Below are 25,437 nucleotides of genomic sequence, written 5' to 3' on the forward strand. Positions count from 1 at the left end.
TGAGAAACGATGACAGGATAGTACATAAAATAAGATTTACTTTCTTGTTGTTTGACACAATCACAAAAACAGTGGCTTAAAGTAACATTACATAAAAAGAATAAAAAGCACAACTGCACAAAGCCAGTCCTAAGGTCTATTTACTGCTGTAGTGACGATGCTCCCTGGTAAACATGCACACCGACATGAGAATAAATAATCTAATATATATTTTCATACATATTCAGACACATGTGCGCTCTCTTTGAATATGAAGATTGGATTCACAGCATGTCGCTTCATAATTGGGCCTCTTTTTGAAATCAAATGGATTAATTGAATGTATTCTTTTGCTGATTCAATGGAACAGTTTCCCCTCATGACATAGAGCTGTCTGAAAATTAGGCAGAACGTCTCCTCGTGCACTGATCCACCGGAGAGTTCATCCCTTTTCCATGCACGATTCTGTAAAACAAATGAATAATTAAACACGATGTTGACATCATCACTCCAACCGTGTCAGCTGGACTTGACTCCAGTTGGATTTAAAGTTAGTGCCAATATATTTATGATTAGATGAAGTTGAGGGGTTATTCAACACAGCTACATTGAGCAGAATTATGACATGAATTGGGAAGACGGAGGAACGAAACATGAAAAGACATTCGAACCTGCGGGCTCAGTTGTGAAGAAGCTGCTCTCTCATTTTGGCTGCGATCTGCTCTCTCTTCTCGCAGTGTCTGTTCAGGTCTTTCACCTCCATCGGCATCGTGCTGTTCCACACCATCAGCACCGACTCCTCGTCTTGAGGGCAGAAACAAACATCCACTTCAGACCAACGCACAGAAACTCATACTGTGACACAACAATGAACCTTCAGACTCACCAAACTGTCTCTTGTCTTGTGGGAGTCTTCTGCCCAAAGACAGCACCGCATTCTTCAAATTTGGTGTTCCTATTCATGACAGGAAACAAAAAAGATTAATTTCACTTGATGGAGTTCATAAAGAAACGCTGGTGTTGATACGGCAATTAAACCCAAGAATTACAGCAACAAATCCAAAAGGAGATCAAGGGGTAAAGGAAAACAAACATACAAAAACACACAAGAGTGAGCAAACTGTGAGAGGCATGCTGCGCTGTTTGGAACACCCTGACAGAACACGAAACCAAAACAAAAGAATAACCCAGCTGTTTATAACCCTTTTATTTAATAATTCATTCAGCTGCCTGGCTTCTCATTTTCATCCATTTTCTCACTCACTAAGTGTTTCACACTGTACATCTGTGATTTATTCAAATGCTTCAAAGGAAACAGCTGCTTCTCCACAAAACACAAGATATAACTAAAAGCTTTTGGACTTTATTAATCCAACAGATGTTGCATTAGGAATCTGAGAGACAAATAAATAAAACCTCTATTCATCCACAGTCAGAAATTGAGCTGCCGAACACAATTATCACCGTCGCATATTAAAAAATGAGATTTCACTGCCTTTTTTTAATATTTATTGAAGCAGATGTAGGTTCTATATCAATACTATCAAAGAGTCAAAGTGAGAAACACCCATATTGAAAACCTCACTAAACTCTGTCTTTTCCTTAAACTGAACCATCAGGACTTCTGTAACTTTGTGATGTCACAACGAGGACATCCCTCCAGGATCTGATTCCCTCAAAGGTTTATATAAAATGTATTCAGTCATTCAGAAGAGAGGCTCAGAAACGACCCTCTGATCCAAAAGTATACTGAGATGGCATTTGGTACAAACACCTCAAACATATCTTTTATGGATATCAACACTTCAGATAAAATATTGTAAAAGACTCAAATATGGGGTCATTTTATTCTTTCTGTGTATGAGCTAAGTCAAAAAGGGAGCAGTTTGCTGCTCTAAAATCTAGTGACAGATGTCTGTGGCTTCTGTCATAACATCCAGATAATTGTCTCTTTGTGGCCCCCATCAATACAACAGTATGTGTGACCTACACCTGCGGCACAAAAACAACACAGGATCAATATGATGCATAAATAATAAAATGGATAAATAAAAGCTGAGGTCCCACCTATGAGGGCGGGGGCGATGCAGCGCATGGAGTCGCAGCGGGGGCCGATCACCTGCAGGGTCTGGTGTTTGGAAAGCTCCAGCAGCAGCAGGTGCCCCCCTCTGGTGCCGATCCAGAGAGCTGCAGCCGTCTGCACCAGCAGGGACTTCACTCTGGCCCAGGGCGGAGTCGCCTCACTGCCCAGCCTCCCTCTGAGGCCGGAGTTACGTCTGCAGGAAGAGGATATGTTGTGCTGCTGCTCACACACGGCTAAGATGGTCTCCGTGAATATTGGTGAAAATGCGTGCTGTGTTTGTACCTGATGATCTGGGCACAGTCGACACAGTCCACCATCCTCTCGCTCCTCTTGTCCCAAACCTCGACCGTTGGCGTTCCAACTTTGCTCAGATATATGTATTTATCCACAACCATTCGAGACACACAAGACTCACCAGCCATTGACTGCTGCTGCCTGGATGGGGCACACGCACGCACACAAACACATTCACAAAACTCTTATATTGAGACAGCAACACATCACTATCGGCATTGCCAACAAACCAATTATTTTAAATTCAGGAATCTCCAGACTTGAATATTTGTTCTGGGATTAAACACAGATTTCACTCACTGGAAGATGAGGCCTGGTCTGGTGTCGATGCTCCTGCAGACGTCGTAGTCAGCCGTGAAGGAGAGGATCCTGGTCCCACAGCCGGCCCACACAGACCTGCTGTCTAGTAAATGCACCGACTGACCCAGGCACATGACAGGCGTGCTCACGTTTCCCACAGTGATAGTTTTAACCGGCCGACCATTGTCCTGCTGCGAGGAGCGAGAGGAAAACAAAGAAACCAACTGGAGGTCTGGATCTATCACAAGCATGAGCTGTGTCCCAATTCAGGGGCTTCATCCTTCGCATGCTGTATTTAACTAGCCTGTCCCAATTTAGGATCGAGGATATCTTTTTGATGTGAGAATTGAATAGTGCTCACGGTATAAGTTTTAAATCCCTTAAGCCAAAAAAAGTTGTTTCTTTGAGGTTGCTCCTTATTTGAGACACAACTGTCATGCTGTACATGGAATGGAGATATAGACAACTAAACAAAAGCAAGAATCAGTTTTTACTTTGAGAACAGAATCCTCATAAACTGTGAGAATTCCATCTGCTGTCCCAACCAGCAAATAATTCTTCCTTTGGCTGAAAAGAAAAAAACAAAACACGAAGAGCAGAGTATCAGTGACGACAGTTGACTGAATGTAACCGCAGTATTTAGTTGTACATGAGTATAATACAGTGCTACAGGTAGGTTTATAGTCTTTTCAGGGTTCGAACTGTATGCTTCCTTTTGCAGACGCTTTGCAGAAAGCGTTAGCTGCGTTTTAAATTCTAGGAAGTAATTCATGCTCGAACGGAAATGTTACCATTCACTGTGTTTTTACAGACACTTACGTTCGACGAGGGTGCACATGGAAGAACAGTGAGGTGACGGCATCGCTGACGCTCTGCAGGTGATGCCAAGTTGACATGTCCTCTGTGCTGATGGCCACCAAAGAGCCAGACTGGGTGCCTGCCACCAGCCAATCGCAGGCCTCAGTGGGGATTTGGACCGTCACCAGACACAGGACAGGGCTGGTGTCGATGTCCTGTGGGGGGGGGGGGGGGGTGAGAGAACCGGTCTGCTGCTGCTTTAAGGGCATGTCAAGATGAGCGAACTGTTTCTGCCGTTCATACCTGTGTAATGATCGTGTCGGCATCCAGATCCACAGCCGTGACGGAGCCCACTCGCTGTGTGCTGATGCTGCTGCCCCCTCCCAGCCAGACTTTGTGGCTGCTGCCCGAGCTCGTTGTGAGGCACTCGGCGTTGATGGCCCGGGGAACCACCACCTCCCTCATCAGACACAGCATCTCCCCAGAATTTAGCCGGTCAAACACCTGCACACATGACATTAAGTATGGGTTTATAATCATTATTTATTTATTTTTTTATTAGATCCAACATCATCTGTCCAGTTTACGGCCAGTCTCCACACTCTTGGTAGATTATTCGGCAAAATGAAAGAATCCGCCCCAAATGAACGCATTCACACAGTCTTCAGGTTCTGACCTGAGCAGAGGTGGGTCGATCCTGTGGACTTTCCCTCAGACAGTCCTTCATCAGCGCCTGGAAGCCCGGCCAAGGTGAGCAACCGTAGTGTTTTACTGGATCTGTGAATGAGACAGTGAAGTGAATGCTCCCTCACTTAAGCTTGGAAATTAATTACGCAACTGAAACAATAGTTCTTATCTGTAGCACCCCTAAACCTAAATATAGTTTTCAAGCAACACCAGGAAGTAGATCGCACATGTGATAAAGATATAAGAACCTATATATAAGCCAAAGTATCGAAAACTTTGGGTGTGGATGATATGATCGGCACATTTTGTTGTTAGGTACATTAGATTTAAACACCTGACAAGCTTTTTAATGTGAAAATGGTCATTATGAAACAAATTTGTAAATTCTTGAATGTCTCTTAATAATTTGTGCATAATGACGCTATCTAGAAGCCATTTATCAGCCCAGTTATTCATCAGTGGTTGGAAAGGTGCTTCAGTATATTTCACATGGAACCAGAAACCTGTTGTGACTTCACAGTAATGTAAGACAAGAAAAAAAGACATTAGTACATTAAACCAGTGCTTTTCAAAGTGGGGTCCAAGACCTTTAAGGACCCCTGGAGAGATATTTCTGTTGAGAACCGCTGCGTTTAAGAATGTACGACAGGGTTGATTTCAGGTCGGAGGTGATCTTAAATTCATGGTCAGAAAAAATTAAGATTACCTGGCAGCTTCCCCTGAACTGCGACCTCATCAAACTCACTGGGGAACTTCATGCCATCAGAGATGCGCTCGCCGCAGGTCAGGAGGTCATAGAGCAGGAGGCCAAATGAGAACACATCAGCCTGCTGGTTGTAGATAACACTGCCGCGGGCAACTTCTGGTGCTCGGAAACCTGCATGAAGCACAGAAATATGACAATCTAACAGCGTAACCGGCGGTCTGGGGCTTTGTGTATTCATTGTAAGAATTGCACTGACCTTCAGTTTAACCTCTTCAGATTTCCAGGTCAGTAGTTTTAATAAGCAGGATGATTTTACATAATAAGGATCTTTAATGATTGAGGAGATGTCTGACCTGGAGTGCCCTCTGAGCTTCTCACTCCCATGCTGCAGCAGTACTGGGCGATGCCGTAGTCTGTGATCTTGGCAATGATCTCAGAGTCGGTCTTCAGGTTGAACAGAAGCACATTGTGGGGCTTCAGATCCCGATAGATGATCATGGCTGAGTGAAGGTATCTGACCACCGAACAATGACAAGATTTTCCTTTACGTGTGAAAGGAAACGGAAGCTCTGCACCTTGAATGCACCAAAATTACACTGTAACGTTCTACCTGAGGCCGTCTGCAACCTGCAGAGCTATTCTGTGCTGGAGCTTCTGGTTGAGACTGCCGTTCTCATGTTCAAACAATGAGTCCAATGAGCCGCGCAGAGCCAGCTCCATCACCAGCATCTGGGGAGCTGAACCGGCTGCCAGCAGGCCAACCAGGCTGGGGTGATGTAAGCGACCCAACACGGCCAACTCCTGGATGAAATCAAGGCACTTTGTTTTTATTGATCTGTCCTGGACAGAACAACTGTCACATTACAGTAAAATTTTCTTTGGCACCTGTCTGAGGAGCCTGTAGACGTAAAGCTCAGAAGCGTGCTTGTTGAATATCTTCACGGCCACGTCTTCGTGTTTGTAGACACCTCGATAAACGGTTCCAAAGCCGCCATTCCCTGTAAACAAACACGCGTTATATTTTCACTTTCGACCAACAAAACAAAATAAAAAATAGATACGTTGGAAGTGAAAAATAAAATAAACTTCAGCACAGAAATATGATTAGCTCACCCAGTTGGTTTTCTTTAGACATGTCCACAGACAGTTCCTCACTGTCCAGCATTGTAGCTGCAGGCTGATCACTTAGGACTAAGTCAGGGGCGATCTGAGACATGGGCAGTGTGCTCCGGAGGTCCTCTGGATTCACCAGCAGAAAATATATGATTGAAAATTAAACCATGAAAATAAAAAATGGCAGATAATGGGAGCTAAGTACCCAAAATAATTCAAATTGAAAGTCCCATATGTTATACTCTTTTTAATTTAGGAGGTTCTCAACCTCTCTTCTGATTGAGTGTCTTTTTTTTTTTTTTTTAGCATTGACTAAATCAAAAGTTTTATGTACTGTTGTCAGATGAGGTGAAGAGGTCCTCCAAAAGGATCTTGCGCCACTCCTGCTCATTCTCAAAGCTGTAGAGAGCCCACTTTTTCAGTAGAGCCTCCCCACTGCCGTGCATATCGGTGTTCAGCAGGCCAGGAAACCATTCCTCCAGGAGAGAGTCAATGTGATCCACAACCTGACCCATTAACACTTGGCCTGAGGGGGAGACGGATGGTGGTGAGACATCATCAACATCATTAACGCTTTCCTCCGGTCTTTGTGCAATTGTTGTGCATGCAAAACCTTTATGTGAGGAAGGCACAGTTATCTTGACAAAGCTGGAGGGATTTTCCTCAACTGAAGTGGCCTCCACCAGACAGTACGCTTCAGGGGACCAGCTCAAGTAGACGCCTCTCCGCCAGTATATTCGGTTGGGCCGCACAACTTTCTCTAGACAGCCAACCGTCAGAGATACACTTTATTTCTTAGACAAATGGCACCGATGAGACAGCAGGCGGGCTGCTTATATGTGCATGTTACCTCTTCCACAGAGCAGGTGAGATGAGACCTCCAGTAGGCGGCTGATCTGTCGAGACCAGTAATCCATGGGGAAGTACGGCATCTCATAAAGACGCACAATAACCTCTGAGTTCTCAGTGTGAGGCAGCTCTATCACTGGCCTGTGTTTGGACAAACTTAAAAAAGGAAAAGAGTGGTTAGACACATTTGAACTGTTTTTTCTCACGTTTTTTTTTTCCAGCTGGGGATTTGAACATACTTGCTGGGTATGAGTAGCTGGTCCTCTGCGAACGGCAGTGCGATCTGGAACTTCTCCAACAGTTTGAAGAACTGCATCAGGTGGCTCTTTGGGAAACATTTGGTCTCCAACATGAACTTTTCCACCATCGAGCGCTGAACAATTCCTTTGGGATGCTCCCAGAGCCCATAGCTCTTCAATGTCAGTTTCTACGGAGAAACACACAGATCTTATTTTTTTTCCCCTTTAATTATAGCTTTGGGTTTAGATGCTTTTATTATATTTTTAGTTAGTAAGTGGCAGAGAGGCTGACAGGAAACAGGAGAGAGAGGGTGGAATGGGGGGACTGCAGGAAAGGTCTCTAGATGGACTTGAACCAGGGACGGTGTGATTACATGACGTGGATCGGTGCGGCTGACACAAACATGTTTCTGCAGGAGTCAGGACTTTTTGTTGGAAAAAGGGCTCCACTTTTTCAAGAACACATCTCCTTCTCAGCCCGCTCAGTAGAACATGCAGTTGCATGACAGAATTTTTCTGATAAATAATGCAATCTGAAAACAATTGGGGAACAAAAATGTCCTTTTTCCATTCAGCACAAAACTGAAGGATGCTCCCTGATATTCAGCATCTGCTTTGGGCTCAAAGAAGGATCTGAAACAGATGCTTTGTTGAAGCAATAAACCTAGTCAGCCCTTTAGGGGTGTGTTGTGTGTTGTGTGTGTGTGTCTGTGTGTGCAGATGACGTTACCTGGGAGATGATGTTGCACAGCCACTGTGGTTCGATAAAATAGAGCTCTTGCAGCTGAAGTGCAGGGTCATCAAAGTGCAGCAAAACTCCTGCAGGGAAAAAAAAAAACAACATAATTATCAATAAATTCATAACAGACATAAAACACATAATTATCGATGAATTTAATGTAGAGCCAAAGAGGCACTGACTCTATTATTCTATTTCCAGCCCACAGGGCAGCTGAAACCTTTCAGTCTTGTAGAGAAATACATCATCCATTTGCTTCAAGGCTCGACTCACCGGCTTCACTGAGGAAGTGGACTGCGTGCGGCAGCTCAGCTTCCTCCAGTTGCAGCTGACTCTCCTGGATGAGCTGCAGCAGCTCCTTGTGCTTGAGCACGGGGAAATCAGAGGGGGCTCTCGCCCTCGCCACGAGAACCCGGCGCTCCAGCTCCACATAGCTGTCTGGAACCAGCTGGCCCATCACAGGCTGCCCCTGGATCTGTGAAGAGGAGAGACGGTGAGTCAAGCAGCAAACATTTAACCTGCTGTGTAGTTTCTTCTACCTTGAAGCTGGTGACTTCTTTGGCAATGGCTTTGCGGAGTCTGGCCATGGAGTCCGAGTCCTCGCAGACAGAAACCAAATGATAATCTGCAATTGCAGGAAAACCCTGGTGGTTCAGAAGCTCCTCTTTGATCTTAGTCAGGCAGGCCCGAGACTGCAGCTCGTCGCTCACATCTGTGTGGGTCCCCACCAGGATGACGGGGGAGAGCGGAGCCACCGCCTGAAGCAAGAGCGAAAAACATGCACACGATTTATATCCCAAAAAATCCGAAGAAACCGAAGAAACAATTTATCTTGTTGACTTGGATGTAGTCATTCATTTATGAAAACACAACACAAATTGCAGATTTTTACTTTTTATGGCTGCCATTTCAAAATGATTGATTCAAAGCACTAGTTTGCAGGGTTGTGGGGATCTGCAGAAATAGAAAGCAATGTTTGTGTATTTATTAAGTGAACTGTTGTGTTTTCATTTGCCTGCCATGTTGCACCAGAGGGGTGAGGGGAGGGCTATTAAGTTAGCTGACATGTATTTACCACTAGATGTCACTAAATATTTCAAGCTGACGCTCAATAGATGTTCAGAATGGACGCACACACAGTCAAACTTAAAACTATTTCCCCAGTCATTGCTCGGTGTTAAAATGTTATCTTCTATTGCATTTATTCATATATTAGAAAAGTAAATACATTAAAAGTTAGCTTCTATAATTACAATGTGAAACATGTTTTTGGCCATTGAATAACAGGATCAATATTTAAATTTGGATTTAATCTCAGTTCAAGTCAGATCAGGGCTGTTTTATTACGTAAAGATTGGATGAATGTCTGGCTATGACTTACTTTGATGTTGAAGAGCCATGGTTTGATGGCGTCCACCTGACTGGCCCCTTTGCTGAGGTTGAAAACCACCAGGTAAAGAGCTCTGGAAGTCAGGAAGTGAGGGTGAGAGCCACTGAACTCCTCCCTACCTGCGGAGGGAAACAGAGAGCGAAACCAAATCACAAAAAAAAAAAAAGACAATCATACTATGACTTAATATACTACCTATAACACATCGCTGCAGATGTAACCTGCTGTCTAGACTGATCAGTAAGATTCCATGACCTAACTGTTCTTATAGCTGCTGTGCTACTTCATTTCTTATGATATGTGTGTATTTGACGTCTCTGTGGAAGAATCTATCCAGATGTCACATGCTGGCGAACCTGAGAAGTCCCAGACGTTCAGCACCATTTTCTTCTTGTCCCGCTCCCTGATGGCCCAGTCCCTGACATTGATACCGACGGTGGTGGTCTTTGAGTTCAACTGGGAGCGCTTCAGCTTCATCAGCTGCTGAATCAGGGTAGTCTTCCCGCTGCCAGCATTTCCCACCACAATTAGCTTCATCCTGTGATAAGGCACTGCCTTCTTCAGGCGCTGCTGCAGGAACCTGGGGACACCGCCACAGAACAGCAATGTCTGTACATATATCATTTCTATTCTATTCCTATTTAAATGAAGGTAAGTGAGGCACCTGACCTGACTATGTCTTTGGTTTTACTGCCAATGAGCTTGAGGTCCAGTTGGAGCCGAAGACCATCCAGCGGCAGGTCCCATAGTCGACTTAGTTTCCCCATCTCATAAGGGAAAGACCGCAGGCTGGAGTTATGGCTCACGTCTAGGGAGGTCAAGCCTTCCAACAGGCCGATCTGTGGAGGAATCTGAACACAAACGACACAGCCGCTGAAATGCATGCCAGTGTTCCATTTCTTCATAAACTGCTCTCAGTTGTCCTGTACCTCACTGAGCTTGTTTTCACTCAGGTGCAACTTCTCCAGTCTGGACCATTTGTAGATCGGTCCGCTCAGATCCAGAGACGAGATGCAGTTCTGACTGAACATCAGCTCTCTGAGGTTGCTGGATGCCCAAAATACCGGGCCAGGAAGAGCTGCAATGCTGTTGGTTCTCATGTCTAATGATCTCAAGCTAGACAAACAAAAGCATGAGAGGAAATTATATTCTGAACAAATATGCAGACACAAGAAATGCAGCTGGAAATCTGACTTACTTTGTAAGATCAAGAATAGGCTCAGAAACGTATGTGAAGTTGTTGTTTGCTAGTTTTAGTGCCATGATCTTGGATGGCAGATGTGACAAGGAAACTGAAGAAAACAGGAAATAAATTTAGGAAAATAAATTATTACAAAATTAAACATGAAAAACAAAAGACGCAAAGCTCATACTCACAGATTTTGTTATTGGAGGCAATGAAGGTTTCCAGTTTGGGGCAGCCCGTCAGAAAGTCGGGAGAAATATTCTCCACGCTGTTCCTGCTCACATCAAGCAGCTTGATCTCCGGCAGACACAGAGGCATGCATAGCTCACTAATACTGTTTCTGTAAAAAGGAAAAAAGACCAGTCTACAGTTAACTATATGAATAACCAACGCAGTTATGAAGAAACAATCAGGGTTTTGGCTGAAAACCCACATTCAACATGAAGAATAATGGCAGTATGATCGACAGAGCAAAACAAGATGGCAGTTACTGCTGCCAAGAAGACTGAGTTTTTATCTAACTCTTAAACGGTCAAGGTGAATGACATGACTAAAGCTTCAAGAAATTCTTGATGCTAAGGAAGGCTGGGAGTCAAGCCAGAGGTTAGACCACGGGGTATGTACCCTAACCCTAAAGGATTTGAGCTTACAGCAGCCAGTAATGTAATTATAATTTTATACTATTAATTTCATTTGATGTCATTAGCCTCATTTTCAAAACCCTCATACACAGTAAATGTCATGCTATAGCCCATTTTTGCTGACCCAGTTCAGGGATTTTCCAGGAACCTCTGTAACTCTCTGTTTTGTAATCAATTTTTAGAATCAAATTTCATGATTTGTTGCATTTCCTTGTATGAGAGAGAATTTGGTTTTCAGTGCTTTAGTTGTTTACATAGAAAAAAAAAACTTGCCAAGACAGTTAGAGTGATACTGATGTGAGTACTTTCCCTTCTTCATTACTTTTCTCCTCAAAAAGACAACTCTGTTCAACTCTCCATTCACCCAGGAGCTTTGTTGAAGTGAAAGACGCCAGTTTTCCCAGCAGCCTACCCTTCCATAAACAGCTCCTCCAGCTGATTCATGACGCAGCCCAGCTCCTGAGGAAATCTTGTGATTTTGTTGAAAGACAGGTTGAGCTGCCGCAGCGATGGGCAGGTGACGGCAGGGTCAAAGGTCAACAGGGGACCCACACAGTTGCGAGAGACGTTGAGCGTGCTGAGCGAGGGCAGGGACAGCAGCTCTGCTGGCAGTGACTGGAGCTGGTTGCCCTGCAGGTCTAGCCGAGTCAGACAGTTCAAACTCTGCCGCCAATGAAAAAAAAAAAAAAAATTCAAACAGAAAAACTTTAGCAAACATTTCCTTCAATCAACTGATGTGTTGGTGACTCAGCTCAGAGCGGATACTTTACCTGGCAGAGGGCTGAAGGAAACTCCAGCAGACTGTTGTGGCTCAGGTCGAGGCGCAGGAGATGCCCCAGCTGCTGCTGCACGATGGCATCAGCCATTAGACAAGACAGAGAGTCCAGCTCGTTCCCTGACAGGTCCAGCAGACGGATCCTCTCTCGCTCTTTGGGCAGAGCAGCGGAGCTTTCACCTGAGCCCAGCACTGAAGAGGTGAGACGAGAAGAGGCCGGTCAGTAGCTAAGGCCAGAATAAAACTGTGCTGCTCTCATGATTGAATAAAAGAGCGTGTGAATCTTCTGTATGTTGAGAGCTTTGTCTTTCTTTCTTTCTCCCTCTCTGTTTTTAAGCATTTTAAATTTAACAAATGGAAGTTTTTCGGCATCACAGAGAAACATATTGTTTTTGTGTTTGGAAGTTACTACATAATATTAAGGACAACATTTTTTTCCTGTAGCAATGCAGTTTCATTCAGTGTTCTGAAGTAGGTCATGTTTTCCATGAGGCATTGATCATCGACCCAAAGCATAAAAAGGCCACAGTGGAAGATTTTCTGTCTGCCACATAAATTCTTGCTGAGTTAATGTATTTGAAGCAGGTCCAGCTACAGATTAGAAAGAAGGAGAATAAAGCTGAAATGAATTAAATCCGATGCAGATACATTTCTGGGCGGATCCAGTCCTCCCTCTCCTTTGCACATCACTGTGTTCACTCTCAGTTTGACCACTCTGGAAACAGGAAACACAAAATTCACAGACAGAAACCAACGGCGAAGCAACAAGTGTACATTTTAGGGTGACACACATTTTGTATAATCAAGTTACGAAAGATATTGTGTCTCATTTTAACTTAAAAATATGCAGTAAAATGATGTCACACAAGCCTTCAGTATGAAATAAGAATTCACCTCTGCACTGGTGTGTCTGTGGCGTCCCTGCTTTCTTTGAAAGCAACCTCCCCTCAGCTCCTCTGTTGAATTATTGTGAGATTTTGGAGACAGTACCCCTGAAAGTGAATCACTCCCTACAAGAAAAAAAGGAGGACGACAAAGAGATATTTACCATTTTACCCTCCTACAGCCACTGTACTGTGTATATCTCCTGGCAATGAGGTTCAATTTATTTCCTGACAACACAGTAGTTGTTGCAGCTCCCTAAATATATCTGATGTCATCTAACAGGGCTGAACAAATAATCAGAATGACAATATGGGAAAATGCAATTTTCTATTAAAACAATTATCTAATTTTAAAAAGGTTACCTAACATTTTCAGGAGGAAGTTGTTGCTATACAGATTCAGTCCCAAAATGTGATTTTGAGCTGTGTTTCTGAGAAGAAAAAAGTACAAACTAACTATCATCCTCACATCAACAAAATCTGCCTGCAATAGAATGACACTGCTGTCTGAACAAATCAGCCGTTATTCTAGTGAATGAATCAGTTTCTCTTCATGTCTTTGGAATTCTACAGTGGATCACATTTATCTTTATGTTTAAACTTTTCCGTTTCAGCTTGGTTTCACCCGTGATTGTTACCGTCGCTCTCCATGTCATCGTTGAAAAACAGGCAATCATCCATAGAGACGAAGCTGAAGCTGGAATCGTCACTTTCGTCTGAGATGTAACCAGAGGTCAGACAGGGGTCGGCCATCGACCTGGGAGGACCGCTGCCACTCTTTGACCTCTGGAGAGACAGGATGTACTTGGCCAAAGTGATTCCTCTACCTTAAAAAGGAGAACATGGCGTATGAAAACTCTTACGGAGTTACACTTTTTTTTGTTGGAAGTTACATTTATTATTGTACAAAAACATCAAAACAAATGCATCAACGCTTCCTTACTTTTGTTGTAATGAAGACTGTGCACTTTTCCTCGGTCGGCGAGAAGGGGGCTGAGCCAGGCAGCGTCCAGGCGACCCAGCCTGAAGCCACCCAGACAGAGGGCGCTGTTGTTCAGATCCAGACCGAGGCGGCCCAGCAGCTGAATGACTGCGGGCCCGTCGCCCCGCTTCACGCTCACGGCCAGCGCCCTGCGGAGATGCTGCTCATGTGCACCTCTGCTGACCAGGAGCTCCACCAGCTCAAGAGGTCCGCCTTGTTCACACACCTGTAAACACAACATGCGGGCCATCTGAACAGGGTTCGGGTTCATGATTTTTGCCATTTGTGTCGATATATTAATGATTAATAAATAAATCGTTTATGTTTAATCGGCACAGAGCCTTGTGGCAAATCCTCATCTGAGAACCAGCAATTCAACCCAAACCTTCACATCTCTAAATTTTTATTTATTTATTTTTGTGACCTCTGACCTGGTATATGAGGGACTCTGCCTTTGTCTTCCTGTTGAGGTCAGCGCCCAGCTCGATCAGACACTCAGCCATTGTGGTGTTCCCGTCCTTGCAGGCCTTTTCCAGCATGCTGTAGTGTAGCTCAGAGTTGCACCACATCCTAGACAGAGCGAGGCACACCGACCTCCGCAGCTGACGACAGACAGAAGAGGGGAGGTTAATGAATAAGTCTGAGACGGTCACACATTTTTTGCAGAAATCAAAAACGTAGCAAGTATTTTATTTGATCCTTCTGAAGCCTGATCAAAAGTTGACCGACTCACAGGGCTGTTACTCTGGTCTGGACCCTCGTCCCTGAGATGGTGGAAGATCTGCCTGTCAAAGTCTTCTCTCTGCAGTTCAGCAGCTGCTCCCGAACAAGCGTCGAGCATCCTGAGCGCCACCTGGAAAATCTGTTGGATACAAAACCGAGGAGCTAACAGCAACCAACAAGACTAAAGTAAGACAAAATATTGGACGTCTTTTTATTGCATTATTTGCATTTGATTTGGAACATTTAAAAATGTTGGTAGCAGTATGGAGACACAAAAAACATTAAGGACCAATGAAATGGCGCGTCACCAAATAGCAATGCAGCTGCCATTACTATTTTTATCAAAGGAAATAACCCAGATCACCTTCAGGAGCATTTCAGAGTCTTCTGAGTACTGGACGAGGGAGACGACCACAACGGAGGCCAGAATGGGCACGATCATCCTTGACAGCTTCTTCTTGGATACAAGGTAGTTGAGCAGGGTCAGACCCCAGTAGTGTATCTCTGGAGTCAGTAAAGGCTCAGTCGGTCATTTTTCTTACAGAAATTGGAACATTTTCAATGTTCAAATGAGACATTTTTTTGCCAACTCATATTAATACACACTGGATTTTGCTGTGAAAAGCAGCATGACCAGATTTAATGTCATTATTATTGTGCGTCACAAAACCCTCATTTATAAAAATGTTGGTTAGATAAAAATAGAAGCTAAATCAAAATAGACATGAATACAACAAATTGAATCAACAAATGAATCCTCTGGTTAGTCATGTTTTGATCATTATAGATTCTGACTCCTAACACTCGGCATGGTGGTGGCGAAAAGGTCAAAAGCAGTTCTTACAAAGGAGTAGGGAGAATGGGAGTAAACAATAATGTGCACTGTACCACGTTCCTGTGGGAACATCTGTAGTGTATGCAGCACTGTGTCTATGGCCCCCTGTTGGCAGAGCAGGTCCACTGCACCGCTGCAGTCGGCCAGAGCAGACAGCACCTTCAGACCGCACCTCTGTATGACCGAGCTGCTGATGAACTACGCAGAGACAGACAGCAGCATGTTACCCTGTTTGCTATCACATCCAAATGACTTCTGAACCTGCATCTATTGAACATCTAAATAATGAATCAATAAGTCTCAATAAAACCTATTGCCACTACTCTACTCTATAATAAGAAAAAACATGTGACCACAAACTTGTTGATATAAATGGGGTTAATTCGCGCTAACAAGCTAAAACAGTCAGCGTGACCTTTGACCTCTAGAATCAAATCATGTGGTGTCATAAAATTTGGGACAGACAGACCCCAGACCAGAACCCCAGACAGAGAGATTGGCAAACCAACATAAAACTTCTGGTCATGGAGGCATAAGAGGCTGCATTAGTGTTACAGAAAACCTCCGGAGGAACATTAAAAGAAATCATAACGTTATTAAAAATTAGTGATGGAGTTATTCAGATCAAGACAGTTTGAAGAGATGTTGTCCTTTTTCTGTGCATTAACATTGTGCCAATGTAAACATTGCATGCATCCACTTGTTGTTACATGTTGAAGATTTTATGGCTATTTAATGGCTTTTGATCTCACTGAAGCCATTTGGTCAGTGCTGACCGTGAAATCTTCAGGCCAAGGATACTAAGAACGAGAGAGTCCGTGAAGAAAGAAAAGCATGCTCATTATTCACTTGTCACAGTAAGTATGGCAAATTCTTCTCAGAAATGTAATTACATCTTTCTAAGAACAGAGGTGGCAGGGGCTACTGTGTAATTTCTGCATGTATGGATGAACTCATGTATGAGAACTATATGTTGGTGGCTTCCCCTTTTCAGGAATATTAACCCCGGGATGTTTCCAGCCTCTTAAATGTTACATACTTTTAGTTGTGATAGAAACTGAAACAAGGGTGGTTGGTTGAAAAGCTGTACCCTGTTGAGAACCTCCAGATAGAGTGTGTGAGCTCCTTCCACCACACATTGGTTCTTCAGGACCTTCAGTGACACATCGACCATGTCGGGATCGGCGACAGATGTGCCGTGCTCCCTTAAACTCCTGTCTGCGAATACACACACACACACACAACAGGGACACAAGGGAAGACAAAGAGGGGAATTCCACACACACACACACACAACCGCTCTGTTGTCACTCACAAATCCAATTAGAATTGTTACTGCAGTAGTCCTGAAAGTCGAGAGTCAACCCCATAACCTAATTATAATGCAAAAAGCTGTTCCACTTAACCCACTTCTCCTTCTGCTGCTGAAGAACATTTGTTAGATGCTCATCATATAAGACAGATGCATTTGTTTCATTTCCTTCACAGAAAAGCACATACTGTACATGGACAAATGTGCACATTCCTGATCTCCTTAAAAACCAGCTAGATGGAGAGCTGCATTTGATTACAATTTAATGGCCATTTTTACAGCATGAATAAATTAGTATCAGTTTGGAGGCAGCAGCCACAAAACAGTTCAGATGTTCCACCCTCCTGTTTGGTGTCGCTATAAGTATTAACACTTAAACGTTGACAAAATGAAAGTTATATGTTAAAGTACCTGGGCAGAGGAAGACCAGGCTAGCCTGAAGAGCCTCCAGCTGAACCTCTTGCTGGAAGTTGTGGACCTTCATGGTGCTGAGGATCTGACTCATGGTCATGTTTAACTCATCCAGACTGACTGTCCTGCAGACACAGAGGACCACATTTTGGAAAAAACAAAAAACAAAGCAAAACTGTAAATACCCTTGAATTTCTTTAAATATCGCCAATGCATCCCTAAAATATCTAAAATAAAATGATTTACAGAGGCTAACTGTAGTTTTTCTCTCACTAATCCCTGTTTGGCAGCAGATTGTGCTGAACTTCAGGGATTGTTGTTTTTACATGACAAGAGGTTATAATGCATCCTCTGAGACTGCTGACCTATGTCTTTAGCTCAGACTAGAGGCAACAGTGAGTCACCATCAGAAAGTGACAGGATGTGTTGGGAGTAACCTCTGATGGTGAAAAGTGAAGTGTTGTTGGTTTTTACAACAGCAGTGGGGGAGTAAAGGAATGAAGTTTGATGCTAGCAGTAACATAACTTACAGACAGCTCCTTTAAAATTCGGTATACAGAGATGTATAATTTGCATCAAAACTCTGACCCACATCAGCAAACTTATATTTTACTCATGTTTATTTTGGATCTTATCTGCCTCTCTGTGATTGTCAAAACCTCAAACGGACACACCGGATCGAAACTGTTTGTTCCCACCTTCCCTGGAAGAGCAGGTTGAGCAGTTTGCAGGCACTGATGGAAACTTCTGCTGAGTTTGAATGTCTCTTCATCATGTCTACTAGGTTGACATGGAGTCCACTGGACAGCAGCAGAGAGCGCATTTTACCTGCAAGCGAAGTAGATGTTTACTGCACAAGCCAACAAGCAGTGAATCTATAACGGTAAAACCCCAGTGACTCTCACAAAGAGTATAATCAGTCACCTTGGGCATGAACCTTCTGGCATGCTCTGTATCGAGATGTTTACAAAAATACAAAGCCAATGTACATATTTAAATAACAGCTGACTACAGAGACTGTCGATGTGCATGCACTTTCCAGTGAAGCTACATCGGCATTAATATGCACTGCTGGGTACTCACTGTTATGAGTAATAAGTGTGGCAATTGCACTGGTAGCAGCTTTAAACACACTGGGAGAGGACGTGTGGAGCAGCATGGCTGCCATTAACTGTCTGTGAACTGGAGTCCTGAAAACAACCACACAGAAACTGAAAGTACTGATTACATGGTGATGAACCATTTTTAAATGTTTGCGGTCTCTCTTTGTCTCAGGGATGTACCTCACATCCTGCTCCTCCTCTGAGTGGTTGAGTCCAGCTCCATGCAGTAACAGACTATGAATGGCCCAGCTTGCAGCTTCCTGCGGAAGTGAAAATGATTCACACAAGTCAGAGAGTTTGATTACTGCAATTACACTCAGCTAAAGAACACCTATTTTACACTTCTCGCTCTGTTCACTCTGTTCTTTTTAGTGTTTTTAGTGTTGAGAACATCGCTGACTGTTTCTGATTGAATTAAAATGTTTAATTTTACTGGCATTATACTTCACAGGAAATATTCTGTATTTGTGTGTAAATTAAAAATGTATCATCTTTGGGGTACTAAATGTACAAAATACAATGAAAACACTCACCATACGTCATAGAATAATATGTTATAATTGAAAATCGACATCGACATCTCACGTTATACAAAATGGGACTTGCTCTTGCTCAGGTGAGAAGATGTTGGTCTGACCTGAACTGCCGGCTCAGCAGCATGGATCTCCAGTGCCACACAGCATGCCTCCATCCAACCCAGGCCCATGTCCTCCACCTCTTCTTTACCCCTGTTCTCCTCCTCCTCGCCTTCCTCCAGTCCTTGCTCAGCGACCGCTTTGTTCTGCACAATTGTCGCAGCTGTCAGAAGAAGAAAGTGCAGTGTGATCAAAGAAAAATCAATCAGCATAGTTGTACTGTCGTTCAAGCGAAGCCATTGTTATCCATAACTAATCCATCTGCTTAGACATAAATGAATGAGTTAAATATAGTATGTGTGAGCGTCCTCACTGAGGTCAGCCAGACAGGAGAGAGCAGCGGCTTGCAGCACAGCGTTGTTGGGGAAAGTCTGGCAGGCCCTCACTGCAACCCTCTGAACACCGTTCAATACCAGGATGTTGTAGTAGCTCTCTATGAGATGAAACAAAACGAGTGAATCAACACATCTCTGTTGATCACCAATGATGATTTAGCAAACAGAGTTATCAACTGTCAACAACTGAGAAGACGCTCCGGAGTTTGTTATCGACAGTCTGCTGAATGCTCTCATCACCCCTTTTTTTTTTTTACTCCATAGTACAGTCAACCACAAAAACCAGACTGCAGTGTCAAGTCTGGGATCATTGTGTTTTAATGTAGACAATCTGAAATCAGTGCTATGTGGGAGACGACCTGAAGTCACCCGATGATTTTCACTGTTGTAAGGATCTTAGTCTATGATGTTTCTATTCATTTTGAATAGAATGACACATCTTACTAGTTGTAACTAAACCAAAAAAGGCCCAACTGCACTAAAATGACATGAAACATTTTATCTATCTGGTAACGCCTGTTTGGTTGGCAACATAAAAGGGAAGCGACTATTTAAAATGTTTGCTAAATAATAATAATAATAATAATAATGGGTCGACCTAATGTAAACTTCCTGAACAGGCAGCAGGCAGTTTCCTGTAACTCCTCCATCTCAGGGAAGGAGTCCATGGCGGCGATGATGATGCTGTAGCACCGAGCGCCTCCTGACATCAGTATCTCCACATTACTGCCTGGAAGAGAAAACACTCCTTAACTCATGGCAAATGTATGAGCAACACTCAAAAACACAAAAGGTTTATATTAACGACCTGGTTGGAGATTTAATCTGATTTAAGTCAACAGTCAAAGTGTATGGTATAAGCTGATGGTACACAATAAGTGCAAACGTGCTTTCTTAAAAAGATTGGCATCTTTCAAACATCCAAATATAGATTAGGCAATGCAAGGAAGGATTCAAAAGGTCAGAAAAAGTCCTCTGCAAATGAATGTGAGTTTAATTTCCAAATAGCCTGGAATCCCCCATGACCATAACAGATCGCACATTTGTGAAGGGTAGTGTGGAAAAAAAAAGAATCACCATGATGGAAACTTGTCCAGTGCATTCACTTTTTTCCTCGCTCAGCTCAACTTTTCATGCAGGAATCATCCAGATATTTAGAAATTTCAGTGTTAAGTAACATTTCAGTCGGTTCTAAACTTGTTTTTTGGAACCCTTAATGCAGTTTTGTCTGAACATAAGTAACGTTTTGGCCCACGCTTTGTAAAAAAAATGAATGACCCAATGTGCCAAAATTTTGAAACTGTTGAAAAATTTGGATGAAAATATAAGAGAATCCACGCTTTCTCCTTTGCCAGGGGGGAATTTCCATGAAGACTTAACTTCAAAAACACAAACAGCAGTTGCACCCAGTCACAGATTTGCACCCTTCTAATCAGATTTACATCAAGACGTCACAGTGATATCACAATGAGACTGGGCCAGCAGAAAATAGACTGTGTTATAAGGAAAGGATTGAAATAGACTGTTCAAAATGAAGACGGAGACGAGTTAATGTTTAATGTGCTATCTTAAGAGGCGTTGTATACTTCTGAATGCTGTGGTGTAATACAGTCCAAATAAAGCCAGCTGCACTCTATTAACCATCTACTCTTCAAATGGATACATTTCCTTGCTATGCTGTGTCGTACCAATCAGGGATCAGATTAGAAGGGCACTTTTCAGCATGAGGATGTAATGTGGTCCTACCAGGGCGAGCCAGCGGGAGAAGCACTTTCATGGCCTGCAGGAGCAGCTCGGAGCTGTCTGGGAAACTCTGGAGAGCTGTCAAGACCACAACATGATCCTGGTTCTCCACAAACTCTACTAGGTGGTCATCACTCACTGGAAATGCAAAATGCAGGCACAACAAAATGTATTTTGAGCCACTAAAGCCCAAGCACACAGAAAAAAAATGCTGAGATTGAGGGTGTTCAGAACCGAGCAAATGAAAGTGGAATCTGACAGCATTACTGTATTCCTTCAAACCTGCTGGGTGTGAAGGAAAGATGTCGCAGGTCTTTTCTTCCAGCTGCTGGCAGACTATATAATAAATTCTGCACTCAGTAGTTCACACACAAAAACTGCCAAATTCACCATGTGGAATAATCGACATTGAACAACTGTGAAACATTCCCCATCTTCCCCATGAATTTATCTTTTTGCACTGTCCAGTGCCACTTTAAACTCCTTCATACTTTATGATACAGAGACGGTCACTCTGAGTATTCTGCCACAGGTGTCCTACAGCAAAGACAGCTCGTAATAATTTACACAACAGAGGCGTTACAGTGCATCTGCTCACCGTTCTCCAGGAGGAACTGCAGAGCTCCACAGCCCTGTAGCTGCACTTCTTCACTGGTAGGAAAGGTTTTCATCGCATGTACCACCAGGCCAAATGCATCCTCCTCCTCCTCCAGCACCAGCAGAGGAATCAAGTCTACAAGAGCAAGATTAAAACTTTTCCATTGGTGGTCATTCCCTCAGCAAACTTCATGTGATTTTAAATTTAAATAAATAAAATACAGAGATTTTTCAGGGAGAAAAACACTTAAATAAAAAAACAAAAAAAAAAAACAAAACACTAGATCAACAACCTCTGTCCCAAAATTGATTTGTAGGCAGCTGGACTTTTTGTCTATGAAGACGTTTGTAGACGTTTTGCCTCTTATCCAAGGGGCTTCATCAGTTCATGTTTGTTGGTCTACTAGTCCGCACTAGTCTGACCAAGACAGTGGAGAAAGACACAGGTATGTAACCTCTGTGGGTGTTTTCACCAAAAAGTACCTGTGAAAGTACTGGTTCCACCTGACCACTTCACAGGATCACAGATCAACAACCGCATTATTACCGACAGTTCAACTCTGATGTTATCTTTGTCATGTGATAAGTCATGAATATGCAGCTGCAGGTATGACATTTCCTTTTAGAGATTATGTAAATAAAGAATAAAAGTTCCTCAATGTCAGAAGCATAAAGTACAGAATTCTCCAGCAGTGCGTGACTGCTGTACTTTCAGAGAAGAATAAAACCAGTTTTACAAGCAACTGAGGTCATTTACCCTCAGTCTTTCTCAGACACGTTGGATTATATAAAGCATCATGAAATAGGAAACATGGATGAAATATTGCTTTATGAACAAACTGGAAAAAAGGAAGTTACTTGAAACGCTTCTAAATGGAAATAACCTCAAATGTAAAATAGAGATTTAGTCAGATAATTTCTTGTGGAATTTTGTTCTTGGATGTTCGATGAATCATTTGTTTATACTCACATTTTATTTTTCATGGTAACAAGGTTTTCAAATTTGTGATTTTATGACATCACTACTTCGTACGTCTTTCTGTAGCTTTAAAAAAAAAAAAAAAAAATGCTGATTAACTTTGATGGTGAGAACTAACGTGTCATTGTGTACCTGATCTGAGCAGGAGCGCCAAAGCCCGTAGTCCCACCATTGTTACTTTGCTGTCTGTTCTGTACAGAGACAGCACCTTCAGGATCTGCCTGGAAAAAGACACCAGGATTCAACCAGCACTGACACCAGGAGAAGGGCCTCACATCCACAACCTCCTACATAGTTTTGAACCTTGATTTAGGAAATGAAAGAGCCACTTGGAAAGAATGTAAACGTGATGCATAGCTGGTTACTTGCAGTAAACATGAAGTGAAAACCGGGGGGGAGGAAAAATAAAGTAACCACCTGAGACATGAAAACTCTGAGCTTGTAGGAAGAAAATGTATGTCTGGGTCAATTTCTACTGCTTATTGTCTGGAAAAAAAATTCAAATGTGGAGTAAATATAATTTTTGTGGTAGTTAATACAATGAAGTTTCACTCATTGGGTTCATGTTCACATAGAGATGTGACTTATGAAAATTGAACCTTTTATTAAAACTTGTGTTAAAATGTGTATAAATATCTTTCTGGAGAAAGTTTAAGGCTTCTTTCGTCCCACATTGTACAGAGTGAGACTTCCATTTCTTTTCTTTACGAAGCAGGATTTTTACTTACTGATGTACTCCCAGTACTTCCCATTCCTTGGCTGCCTGCAGTGGTCTGGTCAGCTGGTCCAACGTACCAGGGCATATTTCAATCAGCCGACACAGCAGTGACCAGCCCACCTGTAACAGCAACACACGACCATCGCACTTTATTTCAAGGAGGGAAGAGAAAAGGCCAACCATTTAATCAACCTGAATGTAAGGAAAGGCCAAAACGTCTCCATACAGGGAGACAATAAGGTCAAATAAATAGCATTAAATGAGCTGTTCAGCTGAATGTGAAACAAAAGCGATGAAATCAAGAGACAATATCCTACATGGGCATGCTTTGACTGATAAATATCCTTGAAATCAATCTTGTGAAAGTAAAACTGTACGAGTCTCACAGTCAGTGTTGTGCTGCAATCTCCTCGCTGATAAGCTGCAGCACAGAGAGTTCACATAGATCATGTAGAGACCTGTCAGCTCTGGGAGATAAACTGCACAGAGCACAGACTTTCTGAGCATCGTTCGTTCGTTCACACTGTTACTAAACGAACATTTCTCTTACCTTTCAGCACTTTGAAAAACTGATGCAAGAACATGTGTAGCTATGTGGTTCTTACTCAATTAGTAAATATAAATACAATGCACTGGTGATAGTTTTGAAAGTCAAATTAATTTGTTTCGTAAATATGAGGATTTCCTTTTTTTTCCGTGTCATTGCAACCTTAATCTCTTAACAGTGTTTAACATTTGTAATTGAGATAAACTTGGTTGAAAGTGGCTACATGACGTTTTCTCTCCCTGTTTAGGAAGACAAAGCGTCGACGCACTGAGAAAAATAAACCATAAAAGCAAAGAACTGTTTCATTTCTGAAGTTTTTTTTTTTTAACCTGCTGGACTCCTTTGCTGCCAATGTGGGATGACAGCATCAACATGAGAGGGACGTGGACATCTTTGTCTTTGAACAGTTCAGCCGCTGCAACAATAGACAACAGAAGACATGATGTCGGCTCCCTTTGAAACTTTTCACGCTCAATTCTACTCTTACAAGAATGCTTACAAACTAATCTAAAAATATCAGGCGTCCTATTACGAGCGTTACAGTCAATATCTACGCTTGAGCTCATTTGCAGGCAAGACAAATCACCACAGCGATGAAAACATACTAAGAAAAAGAAAAAAAAAAACAAGTGACTGAAAATTATGGACAAGTTATAAATCTGTGCAGTGGAGGTAAGAACAGTGACAGAGGAAGCATTCATACAAATACAGAAAGAAAACACAATTTCAAATAGGGCTGCCAGTAACAGTTTTTCACACAAACACTGTGATGACTAATTAATTAACTATATAATTAAATAACTAATTAGTTAATTAAATAACATAAATATGGAAAAGGGCCCTTTACAATTTCCCAAATGCCACCATTTCCCTGACCAATAAACAAGAAACTAAAGATGCTAAATTTTAATCACACTTCACGGATCAACTCCAATTTATTTTAACAATTAATTTATTTTAATAGTGACAAATCATTATGGAGTTACATCAAGGTGCTGTACAGAATTTACACATCTACAAGGCAAAGCTCCACTTTCCTTTTGACTCACATTTTTATGACTACTACGGTTCAGTAGCTAGTCATATATTACACAAGTTGCACAAAATGAAAAAAAAAAAAAAAAAAAAACAAAAACCCAGAACACAAAGTCCCACAAATACACTTCAACCGGACCTGGATTTATAAAATGCCAATGGTGTTGCTTACTCTAATTATATAGTGATAACCAAATAATGATGTTGCTGCAGTTTGATTGCAGGACATGTGGCACATGAATATTGGAGTATTACTGCCCTGAGCAGCGGTGGGAGGAAACTTCAGCATGGTGCACATGTGGGAGCAATAAGTTTCCTTACCGTGGTCAGTGTGTGCCAGGAAGAGCAAATCCTGGATGATTTGGATCAGTGTGCACAGCTGTCTGTCTTCTTGCGGGGTCCTCAGCCTCACCAGAAGCCTCCTCAGCCTTTCCTCCAGCTCCTCTTTGTTAACCATGGCCCTTAAAATGCTGTTTTCCAGCGGAGGTCTGGACCCGCATTTAGGTCTCCCTGTCGACGGTTGGCATGGGGAGACATGTCATTACATCACATCACCATAATATCACAATGCTGCACAGCTAGGCGGCTGTCAGGGCTGCGCGGTTTCGGTTCCTACTTTGACATCATCCGTCCTCCCAAAAATAACACAACTTTCCTCCGCAACGTGCTCCTTTCTCTGCCGACTGGCACACTTTGTGTTGTCTCTTCTGGGGGGGGGGGGGGGGGAGTCCGGCGGCTGCGGGTGTGTTCCTCCTTTTCCTCCGCCCCTGGTCACATCATATGACTGCTGTCAGAAAAAACTTCCCGTTTGTTGAAGAG

General features: G+C 42.8%; 1 protein-coding gene across 4 annotated transcripts; it reads right to left on the reverse strand.

Annotated features, from left to right (window-relative positions):
- Positions 1-20: 20 nt before the first annotated feature.
- Positions 21-25,390, reverse strand: lrrk2 (leucine-rich repeat kinase 2). 4 transcript variants are annotated; one of them, XM_029522692.1, is made up of 53 exons: positions 25,235-25,390; positions 24,940-25,128; positions 23,913-23,998; positions 23,047-23,156; positions 22,451-22,539; positions 21,341-21,475; positions 20,746-20,880; positions 19,598-19,729; positions 18,978-19,097; positions 18,667-18,827; positions 18,210-18,289; positions 18,010-18,116; positions 17,625-17,754; positions 16,927-17,051; positions 16,294-16,421; positions 15,257-15,401; positions 14,733-14,872; positions 14,379-14,507; positions 14,077-14,247; positions 13,607-13,871; positions 13,302-13,490; positions 12,674-12,789; positions 12,428-12,494; positions 11,775-11,971; positions 11,417-11,667; positions 10,555-10,703; positions 10,376-10,469; positions 10,107-10,293; positions 9,847-10,028; positions 9,534-9,757; positions 9,169-9,296; positions 8,327-8,545; positions 8,061-8,262; positions 7,779-7,867; positions 7,049-7,236; positions 6,811-6,965; positions 6,574-6,720; positions 6,295-6,486; positions 5,961-6,086; positions 5,733-5,845; positions 5,458-5,648; positions 5,201-5,361; positions 4,848-5,018; positions 4,131-4,231; positions 3,758-3,958; positions 3,476-3,669; positions 3,151-3,223; positions 2,657-2,847; positions 2,345-2,497; positions 2,047-2,255; positions 866-934; positions 651-783; positions 21-444 (listed from the first exon to the last, which is right to left on the reverse strand). In XM_029522692.1, exons 2-52 carry the CDS (start codon positions 25,073-25,075, stop codon positions 659-661), a joined length of 7,578 nt encoding a protein of 2,525 aa, XP_029378552.1. In that variant the 5' UTR covers positions 25,076-25,128; positions 25,235-25,390; the 3' UTR covers positions 21-444; positions 651-658. The 4 variants fall into 4 exon arrangements, with proteins under 4 accessions (XP_029378552.1, XP_029378553.1, XP_029378551.1 ...); XM_029522693.1 differs by having other exon boundaries at positions 2,657-2,844; positions 24,940-25,309; XM_029522691.1 differs by having other exon boundaries at positions 24,940-25,309.
- Positions 25,391-25,437: the final 47 nt, after the last annotated feature.

Source organism: Echeneis naucrates, chromosome 16 (assembly GCF_900963305.1).
Source record: "Echeneis naucrates chromosome 16, fEcheNa1.1, whole genome shotgun sequence".
NCBI lineage: Eukaryota > Metazoa > Chordata > Actinopteri > Carangiformes > Echeneidae > Echeneis > Echeneis naucrates.

Excerpts from the sequence above, each read along its gene's own strand:
- lrrk2 (XM_029522692.1), bottom strand. The coding sequence starts at position 25,075 with ATGGTTAACAAAGAGGAGCTGGAGGAAAGGCTGAGGAGGCTTCTGGTG. Across the intron at positions 13,872-14,076 it reads CAGAGTCCCTCATATACCAG|GTGTGTGAACAAGGCGGACC; the intron begins GTCAGAGGTCAC and ends TTGTGTTTACAG. Across the intron at positions 5,846-5,960 it reads GTCTAAAGAAAACCAACTGG|GGAATGGCGGCTTTGGAACC; the intron begins GTGAGCTAATCA and ends GTTTGTTTACAG.